Here is a 19687-nt window from a genome sequence, read left to right as displayed (position 1 = left end):
TATGGATTTGGTGATGTTGCACAAGGATTTAGTAGAAGTTCAAGTGTTGTTTGAGGTATTTTTTTGTGTTGTCATCCATTTAGTGAAATTACTAAAAAAGATAATGAATATCATATTCAATGTTCAAGTCCAGTGGGAAGAACAGGAATGACTCAGTTTACTGTTAGATCAAAAAATTTAATCAAAAACGCTTTCTTTGAAAAAGGTATTGAATCAAGAAAAGTTAATTATCTTCAAGCATTTACTACTAAAGAACTTCCATTTGAAAGAAGAGGATATTTTACACTTCCAGGAATTTCTCAAAAAAGTATTCAAGGGATTGTGTCGAGAATAGAAGATATGACAACAATTGCACTTAGTGTAGAACATATTGATGGAGAAGAACATGTTCTTGAACAAGCGTTAGAAAAGATTTTTAGTGAATATAAAGAAAAATGTGTTTTTATGATTAAATATTCATTAGAATTAAGACAATGGAAAGAAATGAAAAATAACAATGGAGTATTGATTTGTTCTGATGGAACGATTGGAATTAATAGTGACATTGATATTATTGTTAATGAAGCTAAAAGTCTTTGTGGAGAAAAGTTGTTCAGAGACGATGAAATTGTTGAAGAAGTACCAATTGAAGAGTTCCAACAGCTTGAGAAAAGAAAGAAGGAAGAAGCACAAACAACACAACAAGAAGTTGAAGAAAAAAAACAAGAGAATATAAATTGAATTAATAAACAAATAACCTTAATTTAATTATTATTTTTCTATAACAAATAAATAAGAAAGAGGTAAAAAAAAGAAAGAAAAGAATCTAACTAGTAATGAATTTAAAGTTCATGATATCTCAATAAATCATCCGTCTTAATAAAAAGTTTTAATACTGTAAAAGTAGCAACACAAACAACTGCATAAATAAACCACCAAAGAGCCCATACATACCATAATGTTCTTCTTTCTTTTAATCTTTTTGGTCCAACCCTTGGAGTATATGTAATTGGAACATAGTTAGGTGCTTCTGTTTGGAATTCTGAATCCACAGCAACAAATCCAACATCTTTTTCAGTTTCACCACCAACAAAAATGTAAACAGTTTCACCTGGATTTAAGTCAACACTAACATAAGTTCCTCTTGTTGAACATGACTGATAAGAGACTGTATGTTCTACTATGCATTGGTCAGGAATATTAATACCATTAACAGCACTACAACTTTTATAAACACCCATTCTTGTTCTTACTGAAGTAGCAGCATTACAAGTATTAATATGTAACTTTCCTTTAACTGATGCAGAGTAAGTATACCAAACTCCTCTTAAATGATTAGAGGATTTTTGTTTATTTCCAATAACTCCATATAACAAGGATTGCATATCATGTTTTACATTTGGTTTACAATTACTAACAGACTCATAAGCATATTTAGTAAGTGCGTATTGGGTTAATCCAGGAGTTAATAATTCTGCTTTTTGACAAGTTGAATGAGATGGTGGATTGAGTGTATAAACATTAAGTCTAAATGTACCTTCTGTATCTACTGCCTTACTAGACTCAGAAACATAAATATAATATTCTGCTCCTTGTTGTGCTTCAAATTTTACATATGAAGCAGAACTACCACATTCTGGAGAATCATCATTAGATAATACACAGCTAGCATCATTACCACATCCTTGGAACACTTCGACATACGTGTCAAATTGAGTTTCAAGACCACAAGTTTCTACAATCATTGTATCTGTTACAGGACTTTGGAAATAATAATAAATACCTGTGTGTCTTCCAACAACATCTTTAGCACATATTGGTGTAGTAGTTTTTCCAGTATTTGGTTTATATTCAACTAAGGTAAATGGAGCATTAAATTCTAAAGCTGTTTTACAAGTGTCATGATTAATATGATAATCTCTTCTCATAAATACTGATACTTGACCTTCTTCTTCTGTTGTTGTAACAAAGAACATTATAGTCTCTTTAGGTTTAAGTAAAACATGATGAACTGAATATTGTCTTTCTTCACATTCTAAAGAGCATGTTCTATACATTTGAATCTCAGCTGTGTGTTTAGTAGAAGATGCTAAAAGTACATTTGCTTGAATAAATAAAGGAAAAGCATATTTATAGTCATTTACAACTTTATACCAAATACCTTTCTTTTGAGAATCACCACCACAATGAGTTTGTGATGTTCTTGAAGTATGTAAATCAAATGCATCAGTAAATGAATCATCTTTACTTGTAATACTAACGAGTTTAGAAAAAATACAACTATTGACTGTTCCTTGTGGATTAATTTTATCAACATTTAATGTAACTCTACATTGATTATGTGGGTTAGAACAACTTACTTTAATGAAATAATTCTTTCCTAATTCTAATTTTTTACTAATTTTACCATGTAATCCACATCCATTATTATTCATTTCACATTTACTATTAGATGTACAACTTTCAAATATTTCTATCATTGTTCCATCTTGTGGTCCATTCATACTATTACATGTATACATTAAATAATCATATCCATCTCCTACAATAGAATACCATGAACCAACTTTTTCTACTGAACTTCCACATGACATACTTTGAGTTGTTCCTGTTAATTTGGTAGTATGTGCAAATGGTAAAGTGGTAATAGCAAATGCTTTGTCACATGTTTGTGGTCCAAATGAACTTTCAATATCAAATGTTACTATAAACATTCCCCTCTTATTTGGTGAAGAAGCTACATGAATATAATAGATTTTACCTGGTACAGTGTCAATATGAATTTTAGATCCCATATTACCATCTTCACATGCAGTCATTTTTGTAGGAATTGGATTCATTGAGTCACAATTATCAAATACATTTATAACAGTATCAGCCGTAGTAGCTCGGTGGCATGTTCCAATATGAATTTTATCTCCTGTTCCTTTAAGAACATAAAATAATCCAGATAATTCATGGAAATTTGGTGCTAATCCAGTTGTTGTTCCTTCTCTGAATGAAGGGTATTCAGTAATATCAGCAGCATGAGAACATTGTTTATTACTGAATGATGGATTTTTAATAATTCTAAGCCCAAATACACCAACATCATTCTCTGTTGCACCAGTAATAAATACATAAAAACTAGTTTTACGTTTGTCATTAAAAATGAGTCTTGCAGCAGATCCACATCCTTGTACACTATCATCGTTTGTTGATAATAATTGGCCTGCCATACCATTAACACATTGTCCAAAAACTGCAATTTTTGAATCATAATTTGTTATTCCAGATAAACATGTATCTACTTCTATATTATTACCTAGTCCAGCTGTATGAACACGATACCATTTCCCTTTAGTTTTATACATCTTTCTTCCTACTTTATAAAGTGAATCAGTAGCATGAGTTGTATCTTCTGTTACCATAAATTGTTCACTATTTGTTAAATCAACATTTGTAGCTGAACTACATTGGTTGTTTATTCCATAACAATAATTAAAAAAGAACATTACAGCCAAAAGACATGTTATTTGGACCATTCTTTATATTAAGTTCTTTAAGTTTTTTTTTTCAGTTTTATTTAATTTTTAATTTTTTTAATTTTTAATTTCTTATTATTTTTTGTATTGTATTAAGTGTATTTTTACAGGAAGATTCTTTTGATGTCATTAAACTTTTATTTAAACAACTCTAGTTTATGACATCTCTTTTGATATTAATTGATTTTATTTATTTTAATATAATTGTATTATATTATTAATATTTTAATAATAAATTAGTTATCATTATATTTTACTCTCTTTATTGCTTATTTATTCAAAATAAATGAATTGATAAAAGAAGGTCCCAATTAGATTATTTAATGAAATCATCATTGTTATTGTCTTTAATGTTATTTGTAATTGTAAATTATTTCATATATAAATATATACCTTCTTTTTTTCTATAAATACCATTATTAATAATGAATTATATATTTTTGTTATATATTTTAAATTGACAAGGTATTTATTGGCAATAATCATTAATACTTCATGTTAATTTTATATAATATTATCATTTTATTTATAATTAGCATTCATACTATATTTATCTGTTATTTTTTCATTTGATTTTCTTTGTATTTATTTTGAATAGTGTTTTACTTCAATTTATTCGATTTACACTCTCTATTAGTTTAATACTATTTGTTGTATATTCATATTTTATATTATCAATTTTTGATACTTCGTTATTCTAAGACATTTAAATAATGAATGATTGTTTACAAATCTATTATTATATTTTGAAATCAAAGAAAAATATTATCTAACTCATAAATAAATTTATAAAAAGGAATAATCTTAATTTGACTCAAAACAAGAAAATAAATAAGGTATAAATAATTAAATATAGCGACAAGTATATATTTTTAAAATATAAAGTGAGATTAAAACATATTTTGATTCTATTTTTTAGAAACGAATAATGAAACGAAAAAAGATTTAAAAAAACTTTGAAAGAATCTAAGGAAGTAATAGATAAAAATAGGAAAAATGAAGAGAAAAGAGAAACTAAGAGTCAAAAAGATTATATATTTTTAAACATTTTTTGTTGGTATATTTATTCTTAAACTTCTATATAATAACTAAAAAGTTAATCTTATACATAGTTAATATTATATGATTATTATTAATATACTTATCCTTTTTATTTGTTCTTGCATGTCTGAAGAATGTTCAATAGACTCAAATGATTATGAAGTTAAAGGAGATTGTACAGATGTTTCATTTGATACTACATTAACAACTGGTGAAATTAAAGTTAATCTTGGAGAAAACAAAGAAAATAACCAGATTGATAGTTTTACTATTGGCTCATGTACAAAACTTACATTAACAGGAACAAGAACAATTAAAACACTTAAATTATCAAAAAGTTGTCCACTGATTATTGAAACTGAAATAAAAGTTGAAAAAGTTGAGTCAACAGAAACAAATAATGGAATTCTTTATTATGCTAAACATGCAAATAGTATTCCTTCAGATCTCTCAAATCACAAGTGTGATTATTACAGAGCGTATCAAAAGGGACATTCTGAGACAGAGAAATGTGATTGTACAAGAACACATAACAAATATTCAGAAATTGATTGTGACTCTATTACTGTTTATTCTGAAATGACTCTTGTTGATGATTGTTTTAGTTCTATGCTTACAATTAATCAGAATTGGAAAACTGTTCAACCCACAAAAAATTGCACAGTAACTTTACAAAAAAATATTAGTTCAATTAAATTAAAACAACAAAAAGATGTTGTTGTAACTGTTAAAGAAGATACAAAACAAGAAGATGCTGTTATTAAGGCTGGTTTACGAAAACAAAAATCAGATTCACAAAAAAGTATGACAGTAGAAATGGATAGTTCTGTTACAGTTTCATTTATTAAAGTCACTGGAGTTTCTGGTACATGTGGTTCAAATTCAGTATGTGTCTATACAACACAATCAAATGACAATGTTGATACTAAAGGAGAAACAGGAGTTTCATCAAATAAATGTGGTACATACTATAGAATTGGAAAGGATACAACTTGTACTTGCACATTAAAAGATAATGAACAAACAATAAAAAAGTTAAATTTTAAGGAGTCTGATTGTCAAGGTTTTACTGATCTCACAGACTATACACTTACTTTAACAATGGGACAAAAATATACACTTGGAGAATCTTTGTCATTTAAATCATTAACAGAATCTAGTAGCAATATTGCAATAACAGGTCAAACAGAAGATGGAAATGAATTAAAAGAAGCAAAAGAAAGTCCAGAATTGAAATTAAAAACAATGAAAATCGGAGATTTAAATCCAACTGATATGAAACTGACAGTAACGGAGACAGTAACATATGAAGTTGAAAATAAAAATAAAGTGAAAACAAGTGCGTCTCGTACTAGTAATAAACTCAAAGCAACTTTGGATAATAAAAAGACATTTACTGCAACTTCTTCAACTATTTCATTTCCTAGTGTTTCAGTTTCATCTTCTCGTTATATTATATTACAAAAGAATAGTAAAATCACCATTACAGATATTACTGGAAGTTGTGAAAATACAGAACTTAATTATTGTGATTTTATTGCCAGTGACTCTCTTAATTCAATTACAATTGGTAATGAACAAAGAACAACATCACTCACAGAGGCAGTGCTTTCTACAGAGAAAGGACAAGTTGTTAGAGTGATGAAAACAGGACAAACAGCAATGAATAAAACAGTCTTGTGTTCAATTGATAAAAATGATGATAATTCGTTTGATAAACAATTCACTGCTGTAGAATGTCCATGTTCACTTAATAAAGATGATGTCAATCCAATTTCTACTACTGACAATACTCGTGCAGAATGTGTTTATGTTGTATCATCAACAATAAACACAGTCACTTTAAAAGGGAGAAATGACTTAAAAGAAAAGTTAATAGTTGATTCAACTTCAAACACTGTTAGTATTAAAGATGTTACTAAAATATCAAATATTCAAGATAATATTAAAGATGTTACTAAAATATCAAATAGTCAAGATAATTCAAATACAATTTCATTGACAGGTGTAGATAAATTAGAGTCAATTTATATTGGAGGAAGTGTAAATAAACTTACATCTAATTTACCATTAATAACAACTAGTTCATTCAAAGCATATTCAGTAAACAATAATATTAGTACTTGTTTTGAATTAACATTGAAAGAGTTTGAATATGGAAATAAAGATAGATTAATTACTGTTACAAATGAAAATACAAATGAAAATACAAATGAAAAACAAGTTGAAATTACTATTGAAACTATGAAAGTAAAATCAACTTTACTTTCTATAATTAATAATGGAAATAAATACTCTCTTAAACTAACTGTTTCTAAACTCGAATCATCTTTAAGTCAAGATATTCCAGCATTATTACTTGATGGATTAAATAATCATATCACATTTACTGGTAATAATCAACAACAAATACTTTCATGTGATGGAAAAATGTTATTTACTTCAAAATTGAGTGATGAAGAAAGTAAAATAACATGTTTATTATATCATGACTATTATTCTGTATGTACAGATAAAGAAGATGAATGCAATTCTAAAAAGTTACCAACAAAGATTATTAGTACTAAATCAAACACAGAATCAACTAAATTAACACTTAAATATGAACATGAGTTGATAGAATGTAAAACATCTGATTGTTATATTGAATTAAATACGGACTCTAGTGTAACATCTGAATCAATTAATTATACTATTAAATCAACTTATAATGGAGGATCTACTATTCATCTTACTGGACAAACAAAAAATCTTATTCTTAATGTTGATAAAGTTAAAATTGTAAATAAAGCAAAAGACGATAATAATAAAGATAAAACACTTACAGTATATGGTAATTGTAATGGAATTGACACAGATACACCACTTATTTTAAATTCAATGACTATTTCAGGAGATATTAAAGCAAAAACACTTACTACAAGTGGCAATCTAACAGTTACTGGAAATAGTATCACTATTACAGAATCAACAACATTTGGAACAGGTAAGATTAATTGCAATAATGTTGATTTTACAACAAACACACTTTCATTTGTAAGTGGAAATGAATTTATATTTAAATCATTTAAAGTAACAGCCACTGATAACAACAATAGTAATAAAAACACAATTCCTGAACATTTCTTAAATTATAATAAAGAGTGCACATTTACAGATAGTAAAGTTATTCCTGTTAATTCATATCTTACTCAAAGTACTGATAATAACAAACAACCAACATATAAATGTTATACAATTACTGATAAAAATATTGAATTAAACAAACAAACATCATATCTTAATCCAGAGTCTCATAAATGTACTGATGGAAAAACATTAATTCAAATCAAATCACCAAGTGTTATTGCATCTGGAATGAAGAAATTTGATATTGGAGTAGATACGTATATTTCAGGATTAAGTGGTGTAATTTCAATTGAATCAACTTCTGATCATTCAATATCTGTATTTGGTGATAGTACAACTGAAATAACTATTAATGGGCATGGAAAAACAGAGACTGTTACTGTTTATTCACAATCTATAGTATCAGGATTTAATAATGTTATAGTTGCAACTAGCTCACATGTAACAATCAAATCAACAACAACAAGTGTCAGTGCATCAGTTAATAATGTTAATATAGATATTAAAGAATGCAGTCCAAAATTAACAACTTCATTAAACAGTGAAGTTATATTTAACCTTGATAATTCTAATACATTTACTGTTGATACTACTAAAAACATTGTTGTTAAATCACATTCTAAAATAACTAATATTCCAACAGACTGTATAAGTAAATGTAATGATACTGTTATTTTCAGCAAAAAAGAAAAAGGAAATGATTATGTTTGTCAACCAATCACTTTTGAAACGACATATTCAGACAATAAATTGGAATTAAATCCATGTACAACTAGTGATATTCCATGTTCTGGAATAATTTATATTAATGACAAAACAAAAACAACATCAATTGATCTTACAAAAGTTCATGCACAAAAATTAAAAATAATAAATTCGTTAAGTACTTCTGTTTCAATCACTCTTCCAACTGGATTGAATGATTTAACATTGAATGGTCTATTCACAATTACTAAAATTCCACTAGATTTAACAATAGAAGATGGAAATGTTATTGGTACAATTACTCAATCTAGTGATGTTTCAACACCATCAATTAATGTTGAAAAAGGTACATTCACGATTAACACTAAACAAGACATAACTCTTACATCAATTAATGCTAAGGATGGTTTAATTATCTTTAAAAATACAGACACTAATACAATAAGAACAATTACAATTTATGGAAGTATTTCTGTTAATGAAATGACTATTATGAAAACTAAATTTGAATGTACATCAACTGTTACTTCTATCTCAATTAACAAATTGAATGTACAAGATTCTAAAACATATCAAAACGTAAATAACAGTATATTCAATGTTCATAGTTCATTTACTGGCATAACCATTTCAAATATACCAACAGCATGTGTTTACGTTTGTAATTTAAGAAATGTAATTGGAACATTGAGTAATGTTGAAATTGAAGGAGCAACTCAAGAAACTAATATATTTTATAAAGGATGTAGTGGTTTATTAATTCCAAAAATTGAACAATGTGAAATTACTAAATCAACAAGTATTGATGTTTCAGATTCACAAACATACACACTTCCATCATTATGTCCTAATAATAATCTTCCTCTCGTTTTAACAACTAGTTCTGATGATAAAATTAATGTTCAAGGATTTGATGGAGTATATAAAGAAGTTAAAATGTCAAATGACTGTTCAATTAGTTTCACAGGAAGTACACAATTAAATAGAATGGTAATGAAGAAAAACATAGAAATTCATAGTGATTTTCAAATTGATGAAATAATTACAAGTGAGACATCAAATAATATTATAATAGGATCTAAAGATGTTTATGTAGGAACTATTAATACTGATAAAAGTAAATCAAATATTAAGATTGAAATTAAAGAAAATAGTAAGATTAGCATAGAGAATGATGTTGTTATTTCATCTCTTATTCTTGATGACATAAGTTCAAGAATTATAACAAAAGATAAATTAACAACAAGTTCTATTCAATTTAAGTCTATTAGTCCATCTACTCTTCCACTTATTATTTCTGATATACTCACATTCACAACAATGGATATAACAACTACTAATAGTATCACTACAAATGTTCCATTAATCCAATTAAATCATTCAACAAATGGCAATACAAAACTACCAAGTAATGTATATTTTGCATGTCAAGACACAATGTATGTATATATTGCAGAATCAAGTTATTATACATGTCCACTTCCATACACATGTACTGATACTACTAATTGTCAACATCAAACAGGTAAAAAATGGAAACAACAATACATATATTCAATAAGTAAAGATGGTGAATTAACATTTGAAGATAATAGTGAAGCTACTAATGGATATGATATTATTGAAATTTCAAAAGGAGATGCAAATATTAATATCAAAGGAGGAAGTTATTACATTCGTAGTGACTCGAAAAACAATACTGTCACATGTTCTAATGAATGTACAATCTATATTGAAACAACATCAATTGATAATGTTGTTAATTTGGTAATAACAGAATCGAACATCCGTGTTAAAGATTCACAGAAAGAAACATACATTAATGTACTTGATAAGAGTAATGGAAAAATGGAAGTACATTTAGATGGAATTTATAACACACAATTCCATTTGAAAGGGAAAGCAGGAAATATCAAGTTATTAGGAATTAATGTCTTTAATGAACTTATTCTAGAAGGGTCAATAATCAAATCAGACAATTCATTTGATATTGACAAAGTTACATACAAATCAGGAACATTTGAGTTATCATCACCAAATAACATAGCAAGTATCTCACAATTCAATTATGAATCAAATCATGAACCAAGTGAAACATGTACTTCACTTATTTCACATCAACAAGATCAAATTAACAATGGAGAAATATCATTTAAGATTAGAAGTATCACCAATTCTAATGAGAAAGTGAAGTTGATAGAATGTGGAGGAATTGTTCTTCAAGAATGTAAAACAGATACCACAACATATAATTGTCCACCTATTAGATGCTCATATAAACAAGAAAATAAACTTCCTACTGGATGTTATTGCACATATTCACTTATAAGTAAACAAGAATGTATATTTGATTGTGAGAATGAGAATGAATGTACATTCAATGATCCTGTAAGTAATTCGTTGATAGAAAAAATAACTAACTATGGAGAACGTATTGTAATGCAATCTGTTTCAAGTGTTTATAGCATGAATATCAATGAGACTATAATTGAATCAAAATTCCCAATAAACATTTATGAAATAACAGATGGAGAAGACAAAAGAATGAGAATCACAGGAGTGACGTTAAATGTTGATTCTATTACAATGAGTAAAGGAACATTATCATTAGAAACAGATAACAGCTTTACAAGAAGAATTGAAGTTACAGGAGGACAAATAGAGGTTAATAACAAGATTACATTTAGTGAAAGTAATAAGCCATTGGTTGAAGTAGAAGGAAATGAAGAAGTGAAAGAAAGAGGTATTTTCATAACAGGAGGAATAATAAAAATTGGAGAAAAAGGGAAAATAATAATGAAAGGAGGAATTAAAGAAGATGGATATGTTAATAACATTAATATCAAAAATGCAATAATAGAAATAGAAGGAAATAGGAGTGATGAAGATATTATTGTTATAGAAAATGGAGGAGATGTGAATATTGAAAATATTACTGTGAACATAGTTGGAGAGAATAAAGGAGATAAATGCTTTAATTTAATACGAAACAATGACATTGAACGAATCACATTAATAGGTTCAAGTGGAGTAGTTCTTGATTCACAACGATATATCTTATCTGCATGTCCAAAAGGAGTTGAAGCAAATGTTCAAGAACTAGCGTGTTCAAATATAGAAAACAAAGAAAATATAACTACGGAAGTAGAATGGGAAAGAAAAACATGTCCATGTTCAGGAGATAAGTGTATAATTGATTTTTCAGCAACAACAAGTGTAATATACAAATTGCCATCAAATGAAAAATATGAAGGATTGAAGATATCAGAAGATCAAATTAGAGGAGAAGATGTGAAAATTAGTCGAGTAGAGGTTTCAGGAACATCAACACTTACTATGAGCAATTGTAGTATAAGTAGAATGAATATTAAAGGAGATAAAATGAAAGAAGTTGTAATGACACTTAAAAGTAATAATAACGAGAAAAGTTATATAGAAGAGATAGTAGGTAATGGAACATATTCAAGTGTTGTTATTGACACTGGAGAATTGACAATAGGTAGAATTGAAGGAGTTAATGTAGAAGTTACATCAAATGGATATTTGAATATCAATAAAGAAGCCAATTTTAAAGAACAAAAGATTGACATTGAACATACATACATTGATATTCTGACTGATGATGTTGATTTCACTGATGCAATAATTACAATCAAACCAATAAACAATAACAGTGCTAATTTGAATATTGGAGATGAAATTGGAGGAAAGACAATGACAACAATAAAGAAGAGTGTCATCAATGTTTATTATGAAGAAACAGGAAGTAAAACATTGTTAGTAGTCATGAGATTACCAAAAGAAAATGAAATAAAAGTAGAAGAATATCAAATAAATAAAATTTCAAATAGCAGAAGTAGAAAAGAAGAAGGAGATTCATATCAATTCAAAGTAGCATGTCATGGCATAGTATTAACAAATCTTGAAGATAAAGACATTGTATGTCCAGAAGACAGACTTGCAGGATATGTTAAAAATACAGAATTTCCTAAATGGACAATTGGAGTTATGGTTATTTTTGTCATAGCATTGATTGTGATTGTTGTTGTTATCATTGTTTATGCTGTGTATGTTTACTTAGAAAGAAGGAGAAATTTGAAAGTCTTTTCAGAAGGAGAAGAAGTTGAAGAGAGTAAAGAAGAAAGTAAAGAAGAAGAAAAAATAAATAATTGAACAGAATATTAATAACAAACGAATTTGATTTTTGTTTTTTCAACAAAAGAAAGATTAACAAAAAGAAAGAATAGAAGATAAAAAGCAATGAAATAAAAGAATACGCATTAAACACATTCATCAATTGATCAAATGAATAATAACTTTTGAAACAAAACATCGAGAAATACAAAAGACATAAACAATGAAAAATAAGAAAAGAAAAATACAATGAGAAAAAAAGAAAGTCAAGAATCATTAAAACATAATTTAACAAATAACAAATTAAAACAATAGTGTTATGTGAAGAGTTAGACATTCTGTTATACAATAAACAAATATTGAAAGAGAATAATTTTTTAAATGGAAATTAATACAACAAATAAAACTTTATGTTAATTAATAACCGTTTTATATTATTTTTCTGATTCATTGTCAATGTTGTTCAACTAAATAAAGAGACTCAAACTATTATAGTTATGTGTTTTAATTTTATTTATTATCAACATCTTAAAAACAAAAATTAATCAATTTTATGTTACCATTACTGGCTGTATGTTGTTATTTGTTTAGTTACGATTTTGAACATTGAGTCTTATTATTGTTCATCATTTCAGTACATTTCAATCCAAAAAGGTATTTTTCATTTAATATAAATCAATTCTACATTGTTTGAAAGATAATTACTATTACTATTTATTATAATATTTATATATAAATGTATGTCTAGAAATACTTTTTATTGAAAAACAACTTCTAAACAGTCAGTTTATATCAATCCATCTAGTCATTACTCAATCTTAAAAATATACAAAAACAAACATAAGTTAATGAATGAGCAAAAAATAAATAAATTTGTTATTTTTGATTAAGATAAAGATAATTGAAATGAAAATACTTCTGTATTAAACAATTGTTTTGCAAATAAAATATTTGTATTTATTATTGAATACAGATATGAAAAACATATAGTTGAATTCTTGAATCTCAAGACAATGATGTAGACAGCCAGATGGATGTGTTTGATGCCTTTTTATTTTCATTGCTGTCTCTTGAAGAATATATCAAATTATCCCATTCAAATATTCTACTTTATTTAAAAATACAATGAATAGATTATTTACTTTGTTTAAATTTCATAGAGTATGTGTTATGAAAATAATATAACATGTCTTGTCTTTCAACTTTACTTATGTATGAAACTTATTTGTTTTAGTGTTTGAATCAAATAAAGTTCGTTTTACTCAGGAATGTATCATAATCATCTAAATCTCAATTAATAACGAATTAACTCACTTCATCTTTCATTAAATTACTTCTTATTAAAATACTTGTTTTCTTTTGTAAAGGTTACTTGACAAAACATCAGAATAAAACACTTGTTGTTAGTCATTCTATAAATGTATTATAAAAATTAGAATGATGAACTTTCAACATTTGGAATAACCAATGTACACATTATTTGTTGATTTGTATTTACTGAAAATATGATGAGTTATACAATAACAAAAGTATTTCAATTTCATAAAATAACACCAATTTAATATGAGGAATTTAGTCTGGTTGTATCAATATTAAAAACAATTATAATATCCTCATTTATATTGCAATACTATCTCTAATCATTCAGTAATAACAAAACAAGTATAACAGCTCTCATATAACATAAACAATAATCACATTACCACTTGAAATGATAAATTATGTGTATTTGTGTTGTAGTTATAAAATGAATATGACATATAAAGTCTTAAAAAAACGGTATGAAGCTGTATTAAAACCAATGTTTATTTAAACACAAAACACTAATTTTAATTGTTATTAAACCATCAATTTTCATTAAAACTTCGTATCAGAGTCTATAACCAACATGTCAAATTCTATTTTCTCAAAATCAAATATTCAAATAATTATGTTTAAAATGGCTTCAATACCATCGAATAGACTAAATAGGTTCATTCAAAACATGAACTTGTTATTTTGTGACTAAATAATAATTACTCTTCTTTATAAATTGGCAATTATCGATCTTCATAGAATAAGTACATCCATATAGTAATTCTTGTTTTATTTTCATGTAATAGAATAGTGAAGAACAAGCATGCAATGATTACAGAATAAACAGATAAATCATTCAAAAGAGTACAATATCTTAATCAACAAGAAATATAAATTGAAATTAAGTTTTAACAAAATATAATTCATAACAACACTCAAATAATTAACAATATTTTACCATGAGAACAAACCAATAGAACCAAGAAACTACCAAATGGTGTTGTAATGAATTTTAATAGCTACAAAACAACTAACAAACAAAAAGTCTGTGGAAAGAATAAACAGACTCAACTCAAAGTCTAATCAATGAGAAATTTATAGAATTATGATTTGATATAAAAAAACGTGTTATATAACACAAATAAACTAAAAATAAAGACGGTAGAAAAGAAAAAAAAAGAAACTTCAAAAGAAATACAGAACTTAAAAAATAAAACTGGAAAAGTAAAAAGTGATGATCTCAAATTTGAATGATCAATTTGAAGCATTTTCTATGGATCATGAATCATTTCCATCATTTAGAGTTTGTTTTTGGTGATGTAATAGAGATAGAGACATGAATAATAAAAAGTTAACAAAATAAAATGAAAAGACAAAACTAGTTAAAAAAAATGTTTTTAGAGAAAAAGTTTTCCTGCTCTAAAAAAGAAGTTAATTTGTCAAGTAAATGTAGAAAAAAAAAAGAACTAACAGTTTGTAGGGAAATGGATCTCCAATTAACGAAGATAAGAATGAAGATATTCCTGAGTTCATTACACAATTGCTTGATGAACAAAATGATTTTGAACCACCTAAATCACACACATCTTTTACTGAGCCACATACACCAAGTTCAACAAAATATATTTCTGATTTGTCTGTATCAGAACCAAGTGCACCAATTAGTCCATTTCGAAATTTATCGTCTACATTCCTTACACAAAGGAATCAAAGGATTTGTAAATTCTATCAAATTGGTCAGTGTAAATTCGGAGATAATTGTAAATTCCTTCACATTAAAACACCATCACAAGAAAAAATTATTTCAACACAAACACATCATTTTGACATGATTTCACCAACTAATGTTTGTATTAGTGATTTTGGAAGTGACTTTTCTAAGATGTGTCATGATCAATATGGATGTCGTTATCTTCAACGACAATTAGAAGACAATAATCCACAAACAACAAAATGTATTTTTGAACAGATGTTACCAATTATCACCCTCTTAATGTCAGATCCATTTGGGAATTATTTATGTCAAAAGTTAATTGAAGTAGTAAATAGTGAACAACGAATTCAAATAATTACAAAAATCACACCAACATTTTTTATTATTTCAAAGAATATTCATGGAACTCGTTCAATTCAAAAGTTAATTTCATGTTATTCAACTAAAGAAGAACAAAATATGTTGATAAATGTTATTTCACCATATGTTATTGAATTAATTTTTGATTCAAATGGAAATCATGTTATTCAAGAGTGTTTAAAAACATTTGGAAAAAGTGATAATAGGTTTATTTTTGATGCGATTGTGAGTGATGGTAATTTAGTAAAAGTAGCAACCCATAAACATGGATGTTGTGTTGTTCAACGATGTATTGATTATGGAAATAGACAACAATTAATTACTTTAATAGATGAAATTGTAAAAAATTCATTAGTTTTAGTTAAAGATGCATTTGGAAATTATGTTGTACAATATATATTAAATGTAGATATTGTAGGAGTTATTAATGATGTAACAAAAATGCTTCTTGATGATTTAATTGATTTATCAATGCAAAAGTTTTCATCAAATGTAATTGAAAAATTAGTACGTTCAGATGAAATTGAAGCAAGACAAATGATATTTGATAGATTTTTACAAATTAAAGATGTAACTAAACTCTTACAAGACTCATATGCTAATTATGTGATTCAAACATGCTTAGACCAAAGTTGTTTGTTTTCTTTTATACATTCTTTTATTATTTATTGTCTTATAATACCAAATTAATATTAAATATTTTAGCTGTTGAATATCATTCAAAATTATCAAATTGGATTATTCCTCATTTATCTGCTATAAGAAATACTCCATATTATAAGAAAATTCAAAACAAACTTCTTCGAGATGAAAACAAACAACATCATAGTGTAAATTAATAAAAGTAAAATTATGTTCTTTGTACGTTCTTTACTACTAGACTAATTTATGATTTGTTTCATTCTTTTCTTTTTGTCATTTGAGTGGTATTTCACAAAAACTAAAAAATAATTTTAAATAAATAAGCATTTAATTAAGTATTGATAGAATTGGTTGCTATTTCTCTGCACCAGTATTCCATGACATCTATCATATTTTGTATTACATGGAGTTTTTAATTTCTTTTTCGATGTCAATGTCAATTTTTAATTCTTTAATTAATTTATTACTTTCTTTATTTATTAATTCATTGATTGAAATTACTACTGGATTTATTTTGACATCTTTTAGTTTCTCTATTTTCATTAGAATATTCTTTAATTCTTTATACTTATTTCTTTTCTTCCAATAGGCTCCATTAATATTGTGATAAGCCACAATAGTCATATCAAATATTAGACCAGTTTTATTCTTTTTATCTAATACATATATGTCTGGTCTTTTGTGGTATTGTCCATCACTTTTATGCATGATTTGTTTGTTCCATATCATTGTGATGTCTTTATATTTGAATATTGTTTCATATGGTGGTTTTTATATTGAATATTTCCTGTATATTTTCTTATTAATCAATATTATAATGCCAATATTGTCATATTTCTCCATTTGTGATTTTTTATGATAAATACAAGATAGTAGAATATGTTCTACTGTAGCTATCTTGTCTTTACAAAGTGTTGAGTATTTTAATCTTTCATTTTTCATTATTTTTGATTTTCTATACCCACAAAATATTGCTCCATCTTGCATTTTAGTTAATTTGAGAAATGCATTCTTCTTAATATTGATTGACTTCCATGCTTTCACTGTAGTAGTTTTATCTACTCCTTTTGACTCGAACCATCTTCTAAAATATCCACTAATTTGATGATACTTCCATTTTTTGATGTATTTGTCAATAAGAATTAAGAAATTAACATAAAAAAATAAAAAAATATAAAAATTCAAATCACAAAAGATGAAATAACAAAAATAAAAAATACTAAAAATAAAATAAACTAATTATAGAAAATAACAATATTATTATTATATTATTATTATATTATTAATATTATTATATATTTATTGTTATTGTAAAAATAAATAACATTTATTTAAAATAGAATGATGTTAAAAATAATGATTGACTTGATGTGTTAATAACATATTTTAACTATTTAATCATATTTTGAACTTATAAACATCAAATTATATTAAAATGAATAAGGTGCATATTAAACAAATAGAAGAATTGACAGAAAGAAGAATATCAAATATACTATTTGATTCAGATGTTGATGATTGGAATAGAAACACATCAGTATTTGAAGAAAGAATATGGAATAAAGAACATATAATAATTATTATTGAAGATGAAGAAGAAAATAAATTTGGAGGATATGTTAATGAGAAGATTGATAAAGTTGATGAATGGATATATGATTCAAAATCATTTTTATTTTCATTAGAATCAAATGGAAGAATGAAAGAATGATGAAATTTGATATTAAACAATCACAATATGCATTTACTTTATTGAATAAATCACATGTTTGTTTGTTTGCATTTGGGTTTGGATATGACATTTGTGTTCGTAAAGAAAATGATAAAACACTATCACATTGTAAACAAAGTTCATTTGAATATGAAGGAATATCAAATGCACTTTGTGGAAAAGAACTTCCAAAATACTTCACACAAAACGAATCATAGTAATTGAAATGAAATGATTCAATCTTGATTAATTGAAAATGAACTAAAAAAGAATAAAAACAAATCAATGAAGAATATGAACAGCCATTTCATTCATCTGCCAATGAATGAAATGGTGAATTAAAAATGGAAATAATTCAATGTTGATTTATTTTATTTCATTTGAAATATTCACACACAATGATGGTGTTTTTAATCAATAAGAAAAGAAATAAGAATGAAATAAAATGAAATGAATAAACAAATTATTTGTATTATTTCATTGAATTAATTCATTATGAATCAAATGAATAAGATAATAGAAATAATAAAGAAATAAATAAAGAAAAGATAAAATACATCAACATATTTATGTTATTATTTCTTATTTCTTTATTTTATTATTTTATTTTCTATTTAATCAATAATAAACAAAACATAATAAGAAAGATAAATAAGAATAACACAACATAAAATAAAGAATAAGAATAAAATATACAACAAACATGAATAAACAAGAAATGACAAATGATAAAAGAAGAACTAAATAAAATAACAACAAGAATAAAGAAAATAGAATAAAATAGAAATAGAATAAATTAAGTGATGTTTAAGAAAAGAGGAAAAGACAAAAAGAATAAATGAGTGATGATTATAAAAGATAAAAATAATATAATAAATATAAAATCAAAATTAAAATAACATAATAATATAATAACAATATCATTGATTTTATCTTATTTTATTCTTATTTTATTTATCTTCTTTCATTATTTTTATTCTTCTATTTTATTAAATGAAAATTAATGAGAAATGAAGAATGAAAATCAGAAACAACCCACAAACATTAATACAAAATCAAATAATGAAATATCAAATAATAATTGATTATGATGAAGTAATTTAATAAGAAATATAATAAATAATAATAGAAATAATGAAATAAGATAATATGAAATAATAATAAGAAAAGAAAAAGATATAAATGATGATATTAATACCAAATGAAATTATACATAATAATACAATGATAATGAAATATTCATTCATTAAATAAGAAATAAAGAAATGATAATTCAATGAGAATAACTAAAATGATGAAATTAAATAAAAATAAAATCAATTAAAATAAAAGAATAATGAAGAGAAATCAACATTCTCATTAATGAAAAACAAAAGAATAAAAGAAGAATAAACAATAATAAAGTATAAAGAGATGATGTGATTAATATTTGAATAAAGAAAAATAGAAAAT

General features: G+C 25.5%; 4 protein-coding genes across 4 annotated transcripts, besides 1 other annotated feature; 3 read left to right on the top strand and 1 right to left on the bottom strand.

The window, feature by feature from the left end:
* Positions 1–147: 147 nt before the first annotated feature.
* Positions 148–720, top strand: EHI_012350 (uncharacterized protein; the record flags this gene model as incomplete). The annotated part of the gene is made up of 1 exon (XM_001913363.1): positions 148–720. One exon carries the CDS (start codon positions 148–150, stop codon positions 718–720), a length of 573 nt encoding a protein of 190 aa, XP_001913398.1.
* A 101-nt stretch (positions 721–821) lies between these two features.
* On the bottom strand, positions 822–3473 carry EHI_012340 (uncharacterized protein; the record flags this gene model as incomplete). The annotated part of the gene is made up of 1 exon (XM_650805.2): positions 822–3473. The coding sequence occupies one exon, from the start codon at positions 3471–3473 to the stop codon at positions 822–824; it is 2652 nt and encodes an 883-aa protein (XP_655897.2).
* Positions 3474–4667: 1194 nt separating this feature from the next.
* Positions 4668–12551, top strand: EHI_012330 (serine-threonine-isoleucine rich protein, putative; the record flags this gene model as incomplete). The annotated part of the gene is made up of 1 exon (XM_651135.2): positions 4668–12551. The coding sequence occupies one exon, from the start codon at positions 4668–4670 to the stop codon at positions 12549–12551; it is 7884 nt and encodes a 2627-aa protein (XP_656227.2).
* Positions 12552–15042: 2491 nt separating this feature from the next.
* On the top strand, positions 15043–16721 carry EHI_012320 (pumilio domain-containing protein C6G9.14, putative; the record flags this gene model as incomplete). Its single annotated transcript, XM_651136.1, has 3 exons — positions 15043–15111; positions 15289–16516; positions 16588–16721. 3 exons carry the CDS (start codon positions 15043–15045, stop codon positions 16719–16721), a joined length of 1431 nt encoding a protein of 476 aa, XP_656228.1.
* Positions 16722–16871: 150 nt separating this feature from the next.
* Positions 16872–17663: a repeat region.
* Between the last annotated feature and the right edge of the window lie 2024 nt (positions 17664–19687).

The sequence above is a fragment of the Entamoeba histolytica genome, genomic scaffold (genome assembly GCF_000208925.1).
Source record: "Entamoeba histolytica HM-1:IMSS scf_1104750516417 genomic scaffold, whole genome shotgun sequence".
NCBI classification, from domain to species: domain Eukaryota; phylum Evosea; order Mastigamoebida; family Endamoebidae; genus Entamoeba; species Entamoeba histolytica.
This window is presented reverse-complemented; position numbering and strand designations above follow the sequence as displayed.